This window comes from Diadema setosum, chromosome 7 (genome assembly GCF_964275005.1).
Source record: "Diadema setosum chromosome 7, eeDiaSeto1, whole genome shotgun sequence".
NCBI classification, from domain to species: Eukaryota; Metazoa; Echinodermata; class Echinoidea; order Diadematoida; family Diadematidae; genus Diadema; species Diadema setosum.
Genome location: NC_092691.1, coordinates 30,911,558 through 30,931,039, shown reverse-complemented (window position 1 = coordinate 30,931,039; position 19,482 = coordinate 30,911,558). Strand labels below are relative to the sequence as shown.

The following is a 19,482-nucleotide window of genomic DNA, read 5'->3' as shown; positions in this document are numbered from 1 at the left end:
TTCTCATTATCTCACTTAGGAATGTTATAAACCTGAATCAATCAATCAATCAATCAATCAATCAATCAATCAATCAATCAATCAATCAATCAATCAATCAATCAATCAATCAATCAATCAATCAATCAATCAATCAATCAATCAATCAATCAATCAATCAATCAATCAATCAATCAATCAATCAATCAATCAATCAATCAATCAATCAATCAATCAATCAATCAATCAATCAATCAATCAATCAATCAATCAATCGACACTGGCTATACACGGGACTGACCATACGCCACCAGCAGGGGCAGGATGATGCAGATGGCCCTCGGCGCGGCTCGCTGCATGCGCTTGTGTTGTGCACACACGTACCACCAGCGGCATTACCGATAAGCGGATAAGTACACACGTGTGTGTGAAAGCATGTTGCTGTCGCGAAAATGGCAAATAACAAAAAGCTACGCGCCGTTTTACGTTCTTTTGAAGGTGCCACCAAGGTTCCAGAAAACTACATAAGGTAAGAATGTAATGTGGTATCATTACCTATTTTTATGAAGTATGAAGACTGTTGATAGAATTAGATTAATGTATTGGAAGTGCCGACATGCCTCTCTACCTGCACGTGTAGTCCCATGTGTATAAAAATGTGTTGTACACATGCACTTGCTGTTGCATGTTGTGTCGCGTGTCTCATAAATTATAATCAAAGAGTTCTAGATCTATATCAGTAGGGTTTCTAGTAGATCTAGAGTAAATTTAAACTAATTTACTAGTAGTAGAGTAGCTTGACATTGACTGCTGCGCCTACTCTACGCCGCGGTGTAAATTTTAGAACCTACGGTAACTTCAACCATGTCAACTGTTGGGAGCCTACTCGAGTGTCAGTAAAATTGTTTAATTCCGTCAAACATAAATTTAAATCATCTTAAAAGGCATGCCAGAAGTCGACCAGCAACCAGGTCAAATCAATCCTTGAATTACAACACTATTCAGACCAACAAAGATTGTTATCATCACTCGCTTTACCCAAGGACAATCCCAATTTGGAACACACTGCCAGCTGAAACAAAATCTGCAATCAACATGATCAATATCGATCTAAACTTTTATACTTTTAAATCTTGTTTGTCCAAAACAAGATTTTAAAGTCCTGCAACTGTATGCATGAGGGACTGCACGTTTATAGCCCAGCAGCGCGGCGGCGGTTGGTGCAGTACTAACTGCGACCAGCAGCCCCAACGTACAGTGTTGGGGCTGCGCCGTTTTGGCCTCGATATCTTAATGTTGTACCAAACGGGTGCCGTTCCGGCGCTGTATTTCCTTAATTTTTCAATAAAAACTACTGGGAATACTTACATGGGTGGACTAAACCTAAATGATTCACATCGGCGACTGTTTGATGCATTTCATTGCTTATGATGCAGAAAATGCTGTCTTATAAGGCAAATATCTTCAGCTCACCGATGCTCACTAAAACTCACAATCACTTGCACATGCGCACACAATGCATTCAGTGCAGTGCATTGACAGCTGTAGTACTCGCTACATGATGCATATTCACCGTGCGATGATGCATTATTCATATCCTTTTGCGTCCGTAACGTTGACGTCATTATTTACGCATGCGTAGATGCGTACTGATGGATATACACGTTCAAAATAGCAGCAAAGCTCTCCACTAGGGCAGACCGCCTACTCCTAAAAAATGTGGAAAATTATGCAGTTTCCAGATAAATTGGTGAGAAGGACCAAGGCAATGGGGTAGTGTATATTTCATTTTATATTGTCACTGTGTTTATGATGGACATTTAGGCATGGTTTATTTGTGAAGTTGCCGTATACATTGTATGTGGCAATAGGGAGTTGTTCGTGATTCTCACTTGAACGAAACTGCGGGGTAGCCGCCAGGACCCCGCCGCAGGCGGCGGGTCTCCGGGGCTAGTGCAGTACCAACAAGACAAGACAAGACAATAATATAGACAGAAAAAATCAGTCTGTCTGCTGGAGGAGTTTTATAATATTTTTTCACACATTTTTTGAGTTGCATTTATTAATTTACGGTTCTCTTCTGGAGACCAGCGGAGTCCGTGAAAATCTGCAGTCAATGTGTCATAGACTCGTACTCGTGGACACTGCTGTGAAGGGGGGGGGGAGGGATGTTTAACCACTGTCCATAGATAGACAGTGATAGAAGGGACGTAGTATGAGCAGGGACGTTCCTCCTCAAAAACAAGAAGTACCAGGTACTGTAATTTTCAGTATTTGTGAAGTGCCTCTGGCATTCAATGCCAGTAGTAGACAAGAGCCTTCGCATGCATTTTAGATTAATTTCACGAATCTTGGTTCTCACAAAATCAGAATGCACACAAACATTCCTCATTTTACAGTATGCAGGTCAAGTTGATTTTTGTGATGGGCTGCAAAGCTCTTTTGTAGATTTAGAAGAAGAAGAAGGGCTTGCTCTTAAATTACAACTTCTGTTTTTCAGTGTTTGATAGCAGTGTTGCTGAAAACTGGAAATATGTTAGTTTTAAGATCCTAGACAGTGATGCTGCTTGTAATAGGCTATGTAATAATGATTATATTTTACAAACCTGCATCAGCAATGTCATATCAGTTAATATATTTCAGCGCTTTCAAATTTATGATTTACAATCAGGGAATAATTTTCCTTCTTGAAATTGAATAGCACTTTTAGTCAATGGACATACATTTGGAACAAGATAGTGTACAAGTCTATGTAATGAAATTGCTATGCAAATAACATTTTGTATAGCGCTCGTACAAAAATGCATAGCAAATTGCTATGCAAATAACATTTTGTATAGCACTCGTACAAAAATGCATAGCAAATTGCTCTGCAATACCAGGAAAATTATTCCCTGACGATACTGCTTGTGCGTAGTCTATACACACTGTATGATATAGGCAATCACAATAACCTTATGTACTATATAATTGACATGATTACAGTTGTCAGCCAAAGCATGAAGCTGTTCTCACATCCTGCACCAAGTCCCTGTTTGACGAGGCTGCAAGTCATGGCCGGGAGACCATTGGTTCGTCAAACCCACTCTCCGAGCTCATCACAGAAGGCTTCGACGAGGAGCAGATATGGCAGGAGCTGGAGCTGCAGAATGAACCGTGCATTGACAGTCTTCTGAAGCGTGTTGCCAAGGCCGTGGCAGGAAGCAGCAGTCAGCGACATGCACGAAGGCAAGAAATGGTGTCACAAGGCGAGGAGGGAGAAACGGATGAGAGTGACCATACAGAGGATGAGGATGAACACTCAGATGATCAGGATGACGGTGAAGAAGATCCTGACGAGTCCAACGCGGACATTCAAAGAACTAGACACAGAAAAGATGGTGAGGATTTCGATGACAGTGACGAGTCTGACACCAATTTCGACATAGATTCGCTGCAAATGAGGACTAAACTTAGAGGAAAAGTTTCAGTGAAAGAGGACACTGCACATAGTGGTAAGGGAAGGACTAAGTCTTCAGTCGTGGATGACATGTTTTTCAAACTTGATGACATGGAGAGGTTTCTGGAGATGGAGGACGCCAGGGAGGCAAAGCGCCTTCGACAGATGGAGCGGAGAGAAGCGGGAGGGAAGCCTGGTGGTGATGATGATGAGGGGGAGGAGGATGAGGAGGAGGAAGACGATGATGAAATGGTGGACTATTTTGACGATGCATCGTCAGATGAAGACGAACGTCAGATAGCTGCAGGAAAGGTACAGTGTACATGTATGTGCATTTGCAGTGAATGATGGATCTGCATGCAGTTTGTGTTATGTGAGATCCGTGCAAAGGACTGACGAGTGAACTTTAAATGATTCACTGTCAGTTAGCCCATCAATGGGTTGCAATCAGTTTTCACGACCAGAAGAATTATGTTCTGTCTGAAAGCATTTTCCTTCAAGGGTTTGGAATATTCTGCCTCATGTTTTTTTCCATTGATTTATGAATTATTTATTTATTTGTTCAATCAATCATTCATTTGTTCATTGATTTATTATTGTTTTAATTTTTCAGTCTGAACAGAAAAAGAGCTCAAGGGACTTCATGTACAGTGATTTCTTCAGTGAGCCAGGAACTCGAGTCCAGAATAAGCCAGTGAAGAAGAAAGTACATTTCCTTGAAGAAAAGGATAAGGAAGATGAGGACAAGGAAGAGGATATACATGGTGGCAAGGAAAAGGAGAAAGATTTTGATGAGGAAAGGTATCGTGTCAATTCTGTATTTTGCTAAAACTACAGTTGCAAAATTTCTATTTTTCTTTGCATCAGTCATGTTTTGTAAGACAAGTGGTAATTGTGTATTGTTTGTCCATCCATTGAAGACATTGCTTGTTCACAACAAAATTATGGTACAGTCAAATCACTCATAGCAACCACCTGTCTATAGTGGCCACCTGCCATATATGACCTCTAAAAACAAATTCTCTCTGAGAGAAAAAGCATGTTATATATCTGTCTATAGTGGCCACTTGTCTGTAATGCCCACTTTTTCATCTCCCTTGGGTGGCTGCTATAGACAGGTTTGACTGTAATTTATGTATTATATCAATGTCTGGGAGACAGAAGCTGACTAGCAAGTTGTGTATCTCATGAGATCACGTATACAGGAAGTGATTTGGCACACACATCTGACATCTTAAAAATCACAGACAGTATTACATTTGTGTGTGATGCTGCCTGGGCTTTCTTAGGTAAACAAAGTAATTTACCTCTTGGAGCTATCATCCAAGTCTTTTAGCACGTTAATGCTCACAAGGGAAATTGCTTTCATGGTCATTTTCTTGCGCTGTCACTGTGTATGTCGAAACATATCTTAAGACCCATGGATGTTTAGACACTTACAGCCCCTTTTTGGTTTTCACCTGCAATTATCAAGCTTTGAAGATGCAGATGAGGACTTACTGGAGGAGCTGAGGAAGTCCTCAGCCACCAGGAACAAGGGCGACTTATTCGGAGGAAGCAGTGAGAGTGAGGGAGAGGACTATGGAGATATCTTGGGAGGGCCACAGAAGAAGAGGAAAGATGGAGGGGAGCAGTCTTCCTTTGAAAAGCGTCAAGAAAAGGTATCGATGAACGGCATCTAAACCTGCTTTGTCAAAACTACATTGATGGCTGGTATCTGAACCTGCTGTCTATGTCAGTGTATTGGTGAACAGCCTCTAAACTAGCCTGTAATGTAGGCGGAGGATGCAGCTTTTGTCTTTGCTGTAACGCTATTAAAACGTCTGATGTGGCAAGAATATTGCCTTTGCTGAGTGACAGTCTGATGCGGCAAGACTACGTACAGTGGAAGCATCAACCACCTATATCCACTCAACTGGCTTTCGTCGTTATTTTCTTATTATCCAATACGAATTGGTGGCAGTTTTCGTGTGAAAAACTGCCACAGATTCATAATTGAAAATAAGAAAATGACTACAGCCAGACAAGTGGATATAGCCGGTGGATGCTTCGCACGCATTCACTGTTCGTAGTCTCGCCACATCAGACGTATCGCTTGGCAAAGACAATACCTGCATCCTCCGCCTAGATGATAAGCCCTTGACTTACTCTGCAGCAGTTTTTAGGTTAGTGCCAGTTGGATTTATAAACATATTTGAGCTCTTTTATTTTGGTTTTAATGATCTTGTACAAGCTTTTGAGAAGACATGTGGAGGGAAGTTGATTCAGGCTTGACATTTTGTGGTTTTTAATCAGAGCCTTATGTCCTCTTCAAGTCAAAATGAAGTGACAATTGCAAAACAACTCTTGTATCACCAAACAGGGCAGCATATTTTGAAAAGACTGGTGATAAACTGACTAGTGTGTGAAAAGATTAAAACAGGAGATGACATGAGTGATTTTTACTCACTTGTGTCTTGTGTAAAACTACATACAATTTGAATTATCTTCATGTTCTACATACATGTCTGTAATAAAATTGTGTCTTGATATTATCATTAATGTATAAGCTGTTATTTTCGCAAGGGTTTAATTTTTGCGAATTTCCCAAATAACTGATGTACCGAGAATTTAACAACACACAAAAATATCTTTAACTGACAGGCATTAGTGCACTTATGATAGTGTCGGCGTCAAATTTGCAAAAACAACATCTCGCGAAAATGTCCGTGACCACATTCATGAAAATATCTGTACGCGAAAACAACAGCTTGTACGGTATTTAGTCATACTGAGGCCTTTTTCTTAAAGATGTTTGCAGTTACTATAAGTTGCAGCAGATCAGGATACAATGGCAATGGCCAAAATGCTTACAACTGATTTGGGGTTACAGGTTTCCTGGCCACTGCGATGGTACTGCTGCTGTTTATGAAACAGGTCAGTGTTAGGCAAACGTTAACTTTGAACTCTAAATGCCATGTGTTTCACCCTATCATCTGTGACCTTGGTACATGCAGTTGCGACAGAGAATCAGTGAACTGGAACAGGGTAACATCGCTGAGAAGTCCTGGCAACTTGGGGGAGAGGTTGGAGCTGCCAAGAGGCCGGAGAACAGTCTCTTGGAGGAGAATCTGGATTTTGATGTGGCAACAAGACCAGGTAGGATGGCATCCCAGAAGTCATCTCAGTGCTACGATGCATTACAAGTGTACTTTTGTTTGACTTTCGACAAGGCTTTAATCAGTAACTTAGGCAAAGACACTTCATATTGGAAGGACCAAAGACCAACTTCATAGAACCATTGAGATCTCACTTACCTATCTTTTTCTTTGCTCTGTAAGTCTTGCATGTGACAATGTCAACTTCTTCTTGTGTACAAGCATTGTATGAATTTGAAGGCATAGTTTGAGCGTTCAAGCATTCTTTCAGAAGGCTTTTCTTGTGCCATATTCCCATCCTCAAGAAATTTCTGAAGATGTTTTTTTCTCATATGGCCCTCGCCATTTCCACTCAGCTCCCATCATCACCGAGGAGACCACCCGGACCCTGGAGGACGTCATCAAGCAGAGGGTCCTGGACCAGGCCTGGGACGATGTCCAGCGCAAGACCAAGCCCAAGGAGGAGGCCTACGAGTTCAAGAAGCGCATCACGCTGGACCAGGAGAAGAGCAAGCTCAGCCTGGGGGAGATCTACGAGCAAGAGTTCATCAAACAGACTCAGGTACAGCTCCCGTCTCAGATCCCAGTTCCAGGAATGTGGGTCCACACAGAGGGGTGCCTAAAGCTTTGCTATTGCATAAATAGCTTTGTTTTCTTTGGATTTTTATTGACATATTTATTACCTTGGCTAAGCATATGGTAACATGCATATGATTCCTTTAAAATGCCCTCCAATAGCAAGATGGCATGAGCTTTTGCTCCCCGTATACACTGCATTCAGACGATTCATAGGGAATGTCCTGTTTGCCAGGACTTTCCCTGGCAATCCCATTGTGTGAACGCTCAGTGGGACATTCCCCGCTCCCCCCGGCGAGCTTGTCGAGTCCGGCAACAAAATTCTGGCGGGGGGACTGACCTTGATCTCTCGCGCAGCTGTTTTCCTCATAAGTGCGCATGCTCGAAATGTGGTGGCTAATCAGGCAAAGGTATAAATTTGCAATCGCGCAAACAATTTGCAAACAGCGCCACGTACAGTGACCTAACACACAGCTGAAACCACCAGCCATGATTTTGTCCCCCTATCAGCGGGGGATTTCAATGTACGTGTGGACGGTCGACCATAAAAAAGATGCAATCTCTCCAAACGGGGGATCGTCTGAACATAGGGATAGACAATGCCCACATGGCTAGAATTTTTAGCATGTGGCGCTTAGTTAAAGGACCTCCCTTCCCTCTCCCCCCCCCCCCCATTTTTCTAGAGAATTCCAAGTGGCAGAGTAGGGTGAAACCAATCATGAGTGCAACAGCCTCTGAAAATGTGTGCAAAAAGAGTGAAAAACAAAAACCCAACTTGCTTGATTTTCCTTCCATGCTCTTCTTAGTCAAGAGCAGTAGAATTCTTCACTGAATGTTTTAGCATTAGCACAAATAAAAGCATTTGACGAAGGGGCAGTGGGCATATGTTCATTCAAGTCCTCCACTACTGATTTATAGAATAAGGCCATCTTTTAAACAACATCCCGAAACATGCACTGCCACACTCAAGGAAGCAGATGAAAGGAAAATATGAGATTCACCATTTCCTTTTGCTTTATTTTTGTTTTGTTCTGATTTTTATATGATGTAGCAAGGACAAACGGAGGAGAAGGAGGACCCGATGCATGCTGATATCAAGAAGTCGATGAAATCTCTCTTCATGAAGCTGGATGCACTCTCCCAGCACCACTTCACCCCCAAGCCTGTCCGGCCAGAGGTCAAGGTCATCACCAACACCCCAGCCATCTCCATGGAGGAGGTCATCCCCCTCACTGTGACTGAATCCTCCCGCCTGGCTCCAGAAGAAATTCAGGTGACCTTCTTTTGTCCCAAGCTCTTTCTCTCTATATATAAAACTTGTATGACTTTGTCAAAAAAATTTAAGAATAGAGTCGTACAGTGAGAAATAATCTTGTATTCATCTGGGAGGTGATGGAAAATGGTGTCTGCACAGTGGTTATTTTTTTTTCTCTTTTCTGCAGGAAACACCACAGTATGGGTATCTCGAATACAATGTACTAATTTAATCAATACTTTATTTTAGTCAATTCAATATCATTCACACAGACAGGATTAATGTATCCTAAATAGATTCTGTCTTTATTCATCAAAGATATAAACTGTGTGTATTGGGGATTTTTATTGTGGTAACATTTCAGACACTAGAAGCTGCAAATTGGGAAGTACTGTGTTGTAACCAAAGTGGCAAGCAATCTAATCTAGCAATATTTTACTTGCCTCCCAAAGTGTGTTATCTATAAAGACAGGTTGACTCTCAGATTTTGTATTCATATCCCCGATGGTAATTAGTATTTGCACACCTTGAATATCATTGTACAACGTTTGCCATCCTCAGGGCAAGGAGAAAGGAGAGCTAAAAGGAAAGGCGGAGAAGACGCTGACGGACAAGAAACGTGAGCTGCGCCGGAAGAAGCAGCAGCAGCGGGCGAGGGCCCAGGAGCGGCTCAAGCGAGAGAAGGCAGTGCAGAAGTTGAAACCCGGCATGGGGAACAAGTACAGCAAAAAGGCTGCCCTTGCTCGACTGGAAAAGAACAGCAAGATGCCCTCCAGCAACACGACCGTTATCAAGGTGGGTACATCCTAAGAGAGCAAAGTACCTTTTTTAATATACTTTGATATGTTTTGCACTTTGCATTTGTTGGTTGGCTCTCCGTCTCTTTTTTTGTTTGTTTTTTTTTCTTTTTTTTTTGGCCACATCTTTGTACCACAGATTAAGGGCCCACTGCCATTTCACTCTGTTCCTATTCTTTATCCATGTGTTGTTCCTTATCTTGTTTGATGTTGCCTCCCCATTCATCCTTATCCTTCACAGGTTGCCCCCTATGATCCTAGCTTGGGATCATCACTGGCCCACCTCTGCCTTTTGTCTGTTCACCTCTTGCCTTGCTTTAATCCCCCTTGCTTTATAACTGTTTGGCTCCCTGCCTTTCACTTCTAACCTGACCCTTTGTTTTCATTGTTCTGTGTCCCTAGCAGTAGCCCTCCTCAGACTGTGCTCATTGTGTGTAGTCCATGTATGTGATTGTTTTCCCTACATGTTTGTCATTTTGCCACTGATGAAGATTCTGCTAGGATCAAAAGCTCAGGCCCCTTTTGACTGCATTTTACTCCCATTGGCTTGCCACTATGGGATAAGCCGTTTTCCAAAGTATACTTTTACGTATTGGACTCTTTATGTGCCATGGTGTACACCCCCAGTGTGCCACATTATTCTGAGACTGCAATGTTGTCATGCTTTTGGAAAACATTCTGTTGATCAAATCTATTAACTTTTGTACATTTTTGTTACCCACGACACGTAATGAGCAAAGGTATAGAGAAAATGCCAAACTTTGCTGTGATATAAATTGCCTGACAAATCTGTTTATTTTTCATTTAAATGACAAGTAGCTACATTATTGTAGAGGCATGACATTTGCACACAAAACAGTCAATAAAACTTAGAATGTACTTACAAATCCAGCAGGGAACACTGCTTGATAGTCACTCACCATATAAAACAGAAATGGAATTGCGAGAAAGGCTTTCATTGTACTGTAGCATTTGGCAATTTTTCGATCTGTTTGGGCGGATTTGTGGGTTTGAGCAGAATTTGCAAACTTGGCATGCCATCGACCGAGTTGGGCGTGCGAACGTGGCACATAAAGAGTTAAGCTTGATCCCTCAGTGAACCCCCCCCCCCCCTTCATGGGTGGAAAGGTGGACAACATTTGAGGATGGATGATGTATGGCTCAGCAGGATTTACAAATTGCAGACAGAAATGATTCTGAGAACAGTGTAAGGGACTTTGAAGAATACGCAGTGGTGTTGAGGATGCAAGTCCTCCACATGTTATAGAAGGAGCATAACCCTTGGCATAACTGAAATATCATATTTGATGTTATAATATCATATCCACATGTTACAGAAGGAGCATAACCCTTGGCATAACTGAAATATCATATTTGATGTGCGTTCGTTGAGACCCTGTGGTCATGGTGAAACATTGTACAGTCAACCTTGCCTACGAAGTTGAATGTAGATATTTGGACTGAAGAAATAGCATCAACTTAAAGAAAATTTGACTTATGAGGGATTAAAATCAATGGATTACAAAGAGAAGAGGACTTGAGAAAACCTTCGACTTAGACGATATATGCGATGTCAACTTGAGCAAAGTTGACTGTATGTTCAAAATCGGGTTACTGATGTAAGTCTTTGCGACTCTACAAGGTACCTAAATACTCTGTAGATATATTTTTGTCTGATTACAATGCAATCAGAGAGTAAATTCTCCAATGACTTGACTTCATTCTATAAACGGTTTAGAGATTCATTTTGTGTCAAGATGTAATCAGCCTAGCAGAAAAATGAAAGTTCATTATCAAATCAAGTGTAGTCATTTCCCAAAAGCATACAATTTCCTCCTTTTATGTAAAATGTGTTTCCCCTCTCTGAATGTCATCATCCAGGATACGGACAGTGCCAGAGGGAATTTGAAATCCTCCAAAGCTTTCTTCAGCAAGCTGCAGGAGGAAGTCGTGACGCAAGTACAGGGACTGAAGGAGAAGAAGAAAAGGAAGAAACAAGTGTCTGGCGTCCAACTCAAATTATGAACAGCGATAAACTCGTGGAATGCACAGCCAACATTGCATATTCAGTGTCTTCTCTCTTGCCTCTATCTCCACTTCTTTATCTCTCTTTCTTTCTCTTTTCTCTTTCAATACTCAATCTTGTGCTTGGTCCAGAAAAAAGTGGCATTGACATCGTGGCTTAAGCTCACATCGAAAATATGTTGCTATTTTATAGTATCATTGCCAGTTCTTTAAAAAGATATTCACTTCAGTCAAAGAGACAAATCCCAGCATGACAAAGCTGCTGGCTCGTTCCTAGGCATCTTCCTAGACAGATATATCAGTATAGCATCTTCATACAAACTCATGATACACACTCTCTCTCTCTCTCTCTCACACACACACACACACACAAAACACACAAGACACACAATAAATACTTGTTTTGTTGGTTTTTATTCACTTATGATACGTAAAAGCACTTGGAAAATATTTTTTTCTATGCAGTTAACATGATGACTGCATGAACACAAGGAGTGTGATCACAGGCATCACATTACATATATAAATTCTGACATTGAGATGGACATAACTTCTATACTATTTCGTTAGATTTCACTTACACTTTGAAGATTTTGAATGATTTCATTTATACATGCAGTACAGTGAAACCCCGTTATAACGAGGTCCGTGGGACCGGCGATATTACCTCGTTATAACCGGTACCTCGTTATAACCGTACGCATCAAAAACAAAGAAAAACATAAGCATGACGTCATAATACACTCAACAATGAAAGTTAAGAATATCCTTTGCGTTGTTATTACACAATATGGATCATTATTATCGAGAGAATAAAGGGAAATTTGTGAATTAGGCGAAAAAGTCGGGGTTGAAATAGGTTAATTCTTTATTTTTCTTCCGAAAATCTCTTCGCATAATAGTGCACGTTATGTTCTTGAGAAGTATTATAGGCCTATATTATATTAAAATCACATTGTATAATATGCGTTGTTTACCGTAACTTGCGAGGTATTTTTACGCTGTTGGTGTCAAGCGGGAATTCGATAATTTCATGAATCATTTCGGCTGCATTCTTATACAATGTATGATCGTTGCGCCCGAAAGGATTAAAATGCGTTGTTTATTTTCTTCCGAAAATCTCTTCGCGTTTTGTACATCCGTTCTTGAAAAATAAGCGACAGGATTGAATTTAGAAGGTTGTGACCCTTTTTACGCAGATCTCTTCCTCATAGACCATTCTGAAAGAAAGAAAATCTTCGTTGTGAAATGCGTTGTTAAAATTGTGATAATGAACAAACCCAGATCTATTATAATTGTTAAATGCGTTTGTTTCTTTTTCTGAACACCGACTAAGTAGCTTAACATATTTTTACGCTACTGTCATCCGGCGAGATCGCGATGATTTCAGAGTAACATTCGTGCGTCATTTAGCGTTACTTGCGGGGTATTTTTACGCTGTTGGTGCCCAGCGGGAATGCGATGATTTCATGAATCATTTCGGCTGTAATCTTATATAATGTATGTTCGTTGCATCCGAAGGGATTATAGATGCGTTGTTCATTTTCTTCCGAAAATCTCTTCGCGTTTTGTACATCCGTGCTTGAAAAATAAGCGACAGGATTGAATTTAGACGGTTGTGATCCTTTTTACGCAAATCTGTTACTCGTAGACCATTTTGAAAGAAAGAAAAATCTTCATTGTGAAATGCGTTGTAAAAATTGTGATAATGAACAAACCCAGATCTATTCAAATTGTTAAATACGTTTGTTTCTTTTTCTGAACACCGATTAAGTAGCTAAACATGCGTTATTCAACTATTTTTACGCTACTGTCATCCGGCGAGATCGCGATGATTTCAGAGTAACATTTGTGCGTCGTTTACCGTAACTTGCGAGGTTATTTTACGCTGTTGGTGCCCAGCGGGAATGCGATGATTTCATGAATCATTTCGGCTGTAATCTCATACAATGTATTTTCGTTGCGCCCGAAAGGATTAAAGATGCGTTCTTTATCATCTGCCGAAAATCCCTTCGCATTGTCTACATCCGTTCTTAAAAAAATTGCGACAGGATTGCGTTATTCAACTATTTTTACGCTACTGTCACCAGGCGAGATCGCGATTTCATTAATTATTTCGGCTATAATCATACACTCGTATTTGCTAACCAGCAGAAGAACTGGAAGTCGGGACTACAAATGGAAAGGATATAATGTTGAGTTGCACACGCACTCCAATTTCCATATTTGCCACGAGTGTCGCTACATGAAAAGTTTTTGAGTGCGTTATCTTTTTTTCCCTTGTTGCGCTGTGGTCTGACCTATAACATTACGCACGCGTGTGATCTCGCGAAAAAGAAAATCGAGTGATTATGTTTAATAATTTAGTAGGAACAACGAATGGTATTAATGTGTGTTTTTTTTTTGCGTGGTTTAGAAGAAAACATGGAAGGAACCGTTCTCTGCAAAACGGGAAAAAGACATGGATAGCGTGAATTCGATTTTCAGTGTTTCATTTGTCTCGTGTTTGAAAAGCGACAAGTCAAGAAATGGTACCTTGTTATATCCGATCAAATTTCTTATGTTTTTCTTTATCATGATGTGCCGAAAATGTCCTCGTTATAACCGGAATCTCGTCATAACCGAACTCGTTATAACCGATTCGTTCTGCCATAGGTTTACACGCAAAGGAAAACGGGACCGACGCGATCACCTCGTTATAAGCGGTTCCTCGTTATAACCGAACTCGTTATAACGGGGTTTCACTGTAATTTCCTTTCAGGATAAATTGAACTATCATAACTCAAAAATGTTTGATTGATTTGGAAAAGACCAGAAGTGCCTTGTACCAAGATGCACCATACCTTACTGGTATTATTGCTTGAGCCCGGGCCCAATCATGTTTTCTTCAATTGACTATACACAGTATTGTATTTGAGTACCAATTGGCATTCAATTTTTCGTCGCTAGGGTGACCTCGTATCTCCAATTTTGGTGAAAATGACTTTTTTTGATTAATGGTCCAATTATGGTTTAAGTGATGTCCTGTCTAAATCTCAACTGTCTTACTCCAAAAGTGAAGCCACCACGGCATGTCAAAGGAAAGGTTCTCCCATTGGCCACAATGCTTTGGCCGCCATGTTTTTTGGCTCTCCTGAACATTTGACATTGTGTAGATGCGAGGTCTTGTCGCCCCAGCGACGATTTCTTTTGTTAATTGACTTCACATTCTATGTTTTTACCCGTTTAGGATGAGCTGAATTTGCTATGATACATATTTCCCATAGACACCTGCCCGAGTATACACGAGACTAGTATTCAATGGGTTAATGAAATGAATTTGTTTGAATAGTTTTCATGGCAGGTCCCACATTGATATAATATGTTTGCCATATGCTGTTGGCTGTCTAGTTGTAACATAACAAAGAGCTGGATGCACTTGACACAAAGAAATTTGTCATAATTATGTTCTTCCCTTGTATCGTGAAATTAATATACTCCTCTCATTGCTTTTAGCATGGACATTAAATATCATATATGTAATATTAGCTACACCTGTAAGTTTGCATCATTTTGCCTTGTGTGTGTTTTATTGTGTGTGTATGCATTTGAAAGAAAGAGATTGCAAGACTGCCTCAGCTTTGTTCCATACATTGCACTCCCGTTATAACAAACACAGTTATAACGAAATTCCAGTTACAACAAAGTTTTGTATGAATTAAGGCCCCAACATTACCAGCTCTATATTTTTTAATTGTTTATTTGTTCAGTACGTGTAATAGCAAAATTTCGATATAATGAAAGAAAGCTGCCGGTTCCGAGGACTTTGTTATATCGGGAGTCGACTGTATTGTATTGTTAAAGTTACAGCAAAAATTTCGTTGTAATGAAAGAAAGCTACTGGATCTGAGGACTTTGTTATTACAGGAGTCGACTGTATTGTATTGTTCATGCAGTAAATTTCAAATTCACCAAAGATATAGAAAGTGAGTTGTTCCACAGACAAGTGTGTTAAAAAAACACATCTGTGGCAGGGAAATGTTGTGTTATACCAGGGTTCCCCTGTAGTAGATTTTCCTGCAGGATAGGGCTATTGGTAATCAGTGTTTCAATTCACCCTATTAGCTACTGAGTGTAAGAAAAGATACACAAGAACGACGCCTATTAAAAAATGAATAAAATCTAGGTTTGTAGTATTTTATTCCATAGAGTGTATTGTAATCAGTAAAGAATAGTTTTTTAATTTTCTTTTTTCCCCCATGATTTCACATTTCGCATGATTTGTATAGACATACTGTCACTGCCACACTCCTACTCACAGCTACAACAAGAAATTTTATGAGCAAAGTATAACTTGAAATGTGAAAGTGAAGTTCAGTACTCAAACATTAATGCTATTAATATCTGCCCATTTTTCACGGAACACAATATTGCAAATGAACTCCAGAACATATCAGTCAATCATTTAACTTTGCTATAACCAATGGCAAGCAATCCAGCTATAATATGGCAAGAGGGTGTATCTGAGCTCTGCGCTGGGAGAAGTAATTTGAAAAAGATGGCTTTAACGTTTGGCTGTTTGTATTTGCGCTAGAAGCCACAGGAATAAATATTTGATGATGGAGTTTATACCAGGGTTTACTTACACTTCAAAAATTATCTAACATCTCATAGTCTTTTAAAACTATTCATTACCAGGATTAGAGTCCATTTTATCTAGATACACCCTTCTGCCACTAAAACCCGACAAGTGCCACATTATAATCTTTACGTCAAAAGGCTGTAGATACACCAATCGAATCTCTTCTCTTGCCAGCTCTCTACATCAGGGGTGTAAGAGTTCAGAGTATAATCGGATTTCAGACTTTTTCAACAAAACATAAAACAGAAACGAGGCTTTATCACAGTGAGGTGATACATTATATTCTTTCAGCATACCTTCATTTCGTCTCTCTTCAAAACAGAAATTACTATGGCAGCCCTTTCACAAATACAATTGTAGTTTCATACCACAAAACATCCTGAGTACATGATTATTCGGCCTTAAAATCTGTTTTTGCTTTCATGATTTCTTCATTTGAAACAAAAGCTTCCAGTAGGAGCTCTTGAAAAATTTGGCTCTATCTCATGGCATTTTGTTTAACGCTAACAACCGTCAGATTTTCGATGACACTTGATCCCGTCCGTCTCCTTCAGTTCACCGTATTAACTCCTGCAACCTCATAGAGAGAGGGTCATTTTCCTTGATGGCATCATTAACCAGAGCCTGTGAAGAGAAGCAGACATCGAACTTATGATAATCTGTCTTTCATTTCTCCAAACTTTAGATTTGATCCAAACATTCATTTTTTTTGTGTGTTAAGTTTTAAAAGGTTGAACAAATTCCATATCAATTATACATTGGCTACAAATGAAAATAGCACATCCTAAAAGTCAAGTTTGGGTCAAGTATGATTAAATGGGGTGACAAATTGTTGTGTGAGATCATTTCTGTCTTCCAAAGTGTTTGAGTTGTTTGATCACGCAAATTTTTCAGTTATCCTAGTCCTGTCAAAGCATACCTCATCATGTGCTTCAAGGTTTTCTTCAAGCCTACAGATGTTGGGTGGTTATAAACAAAGAGGATGTACATTCAAGCAAAGAAGTTGACTCTCAGAGAATGGTGATTTTCCTGTATAATTGATGCATGACAGAGACGGTTCCCATAAGCATGGAATACGTAACAGTTCACTCCTACGACGATGCTAGAGACATCACTACCACTGCCAGAGGAGGTCTTACCTGTGCTGCATCCTTGTCCTTTTTCATGAGGACTTCTACCAGGTGGTAGCGCAATATGGACTCTGTGTAGCCTCCTCTGCCAGGTGTTTGAACGCTTTTCATTCCACGGTCAAGTTCTTTCCGCATCACTCTATATGAAAACAAGACAAGAAAGCCATTAATATTGCACTGCATAAATGTTCACAAATCACTTTGTGCAAAAATCATCATGAATATATCATTCTTTTAGAGTCATTGATTGATGCCAACCATGAATACTTAACTGCGCAAATATCAACACGAGAGGGTGGTGACACAATATTTGCTTGTGCGACAATTGCTCCAGTCTTATTTTCTCCAAGGACGTAGGGTTAGGGTTGTGATGGGTTTTAGGTTTAGTTTGATGTAAGGATTAGGGTTAGGGTTATGTTTGTTGGTAGAATTTATGAAGTTGGTAGAACTTAGCGTGCAGATATTTCATGGGAGCAATGTCGCGGAGCAAATGCCATGGAGACGGAGAGGACATCTTCATATTGCTATACAGACTGAATAAATGCTGTATGTCAGTCGTACTTGACGCCTGAAATAAGTACAGTTCGACCTCGATTATCTGGCCTCCTTTTATCCGGAAATCTCTATTATCCGGACGCGTTCACGCAGTGAAGGACTTTTTTTTCCATCCAAAAATTGAGAAAAAACAGTGACTTTAACATCTTTTCATGGATTTATTTCACTAATTTCATAAGATGTGCATGATAAGTTTCTCAATATCTAATGAGGTAAAACATGTATGATTTTCACATAAAGATATACTTTATTTTTATGAAGAAGGGACTACAATTTTGTGCAGGCTAGCATAGATTACACCACCGTTGCGGGGTACGCTACCTGCCTAGCTGCCAGTGCACTGGGACGGCAGCTTGGACGGCAGCTATATACATTAACATTGTGTCTCCCATATCCGGCCAATTCGCTTATCCGGATGAGCGCCGGTCCTGACATGGCCGGATAATCGAGGTCGAACTGTAGTGCAAATACTTGCATTGCATTGACTTTCAGATGATGTGCAAACGCAGCTACAGTAACCTCATGGATTACAGAACAAAACACAAACACAATAAATATAAGAAGCTCTTCATAAAAGCATACCCTCTTGTCTCACATCCTATCTTTTCTCTTTCTCATAATGTAGCATCCTCAAATTTTCTAAACAAATTGATATTTACTGGTTCATAATCCAAATTAGGATTAGGAGTACAGCAACATCTAATCAGATGATTGTGGAAGCAGATTTTAGAGACAAAAGCCAAGAATGACTACCTGTACACAAGTAGAGATAAAAAGTAACTACCACTCTTATTAAAGAGACACATGAGATGCATGAAAATGTGATTTACACAACAAAAAAATGCTGATGGGTTTAAAATCAATGTAAGAGTTTTCCGATTTGATAAAGAGGGATACTCATTGCCCATTTGCAGAGTGAGTACCTGGACTGCTTGTGTGTGTGTGTGTGTGTGTGTGTTTGTGTTTCTGTGTGCATGTCCAGCCACTCAAGCTGTCAGTGTGCTAGAGGAATGCAGTCATGCATGCTGTAAACATATGATCATTATGATAATCAAAGTTGTAACTCTAAATGTGACCGTACATCACAAAACAAACAAAAAGTCGCACTCACTGATTTTTACGCGAGGACTCAAAAAAGGTGAAATGGGTCAACCAAGTCAATCTTGCGTTTTTCATTTTTTCTGAAAGAGCTATCCTTTTTCTTCATTATTCTTTAGTTTGGGATCATAACATGAATGGGAAAGTGTGTTTTCAGCAGTTTTTGTACAACCCTTTTTGGGGGGACAGTAGAATGATCAGGTGTATCTTGGACGCCCCTTTTCATTTCTAAGTTCACTTGCATCATTTGGACGCAGACAAATAAATTGCAGAATTACCAGACGGGAAATATTACAGGTTGACTTCACACATGGAACAGACAGAATGTACATGTCTACATTCAACCAGCTGACCTAAGATACAGGAAAAAAAAGGCAGAAAAACTCACTTTTCGTGCTTGCCAAGGAGCTGGAACATAAGAGCCTTGAAAAGGTGACTGATGGGCTGATGATCAAGCTTGTCCATAGTTTCCTGGCCTAAGGTGGTCCACATGTCCACATCAGTTTCCCCCTGCTTACATCAGATTACATTATTTAAAAAAATATATAAAAGTAAAATCATACTTTCCTGGATAATACCATCATAAATACTAGTTGATGATTATATTGATAAGTTTTGAGGATGGTGGGTTTTCAAGTAAAAGTGGGTTTCTTGTAGAAAACAGATACTAATAACATTATATTTTGGCATTGTAGTAACAAAGGCAATGCTTGGGTCCTGGCAATTTATTACATCAAGTGAAGTAAAAAGTGTTCATATTTCAAAACAATGGTAACTTTCAACAGAAGTCCAAAACTACTGTAAACACCACATCTTTTGCATTTTTTTTTTCTATTTCATGAGTTGACCAATGTTCACGAAATTAACAAT

General features: G+C 39.9%; 2 protein-coding genes across 2 annotated transcripts in view; one reads left to right on the top strand and one right to left on the bottom strand.

The window, feature by feature from the left end:
• The first annotated feature begins 384 nt into the window (after positions 1-384).
• LOC140231273 (U3 small nucleolar ribonucleoprotein protein MPP10-like) lies at positions 385-11,412 on the top strand. Its single transcript, XM_072311420.1, has 9 exons — positions 385-508; positions 2,965-3,730; positions 4,032-4,219; positions 4,893-5,079; positions 6,415-6,556; positions 6,912-7,117; positions 8,183-8,404; positions 8,948-9,181; positions 11,065-11,412. The coding sequence occupies exons 1-9, from the start codon at positions 432-434 to the stop codon at positions 11,206-11,208; spliced, it is 2,166 nt and encodes a 721-aa protein (XP_072167521.1). The 5' UTR covers positions 385-431; the 3' UTR covers positions 11,209-11,412.
• Positions 11,413-15,110: 3,698 nt separating this feature from the next.
• Positions 15,111-19,482, bottom strand: part of LOC140231175 (superkiller complex protein 3-like) — a 44,108-nt gene continuing 39,736 nt past the window's right edge. Inside the window, exons 42-44 of the mRNA XM_072311322.1 lie at positions 19,001-19,125; positions 16,969-17,098; positions 15,111-16,453 (exon numbers count right to left, since the gene is read on the bottom strand). Of these exons, the coding sequence (XP_072167423.1) occupies positions 16,385-16,453; positions 16,969-17,098; positions 19,001-19,125 (324 nt within the window). The 3' untranslated portion in view covers positions 15,111-16,384. The remainder of the gene's footprint in view (positions 16,454-16,968; positions 17,099-19,000; positions 19,126-19,482) is intronic.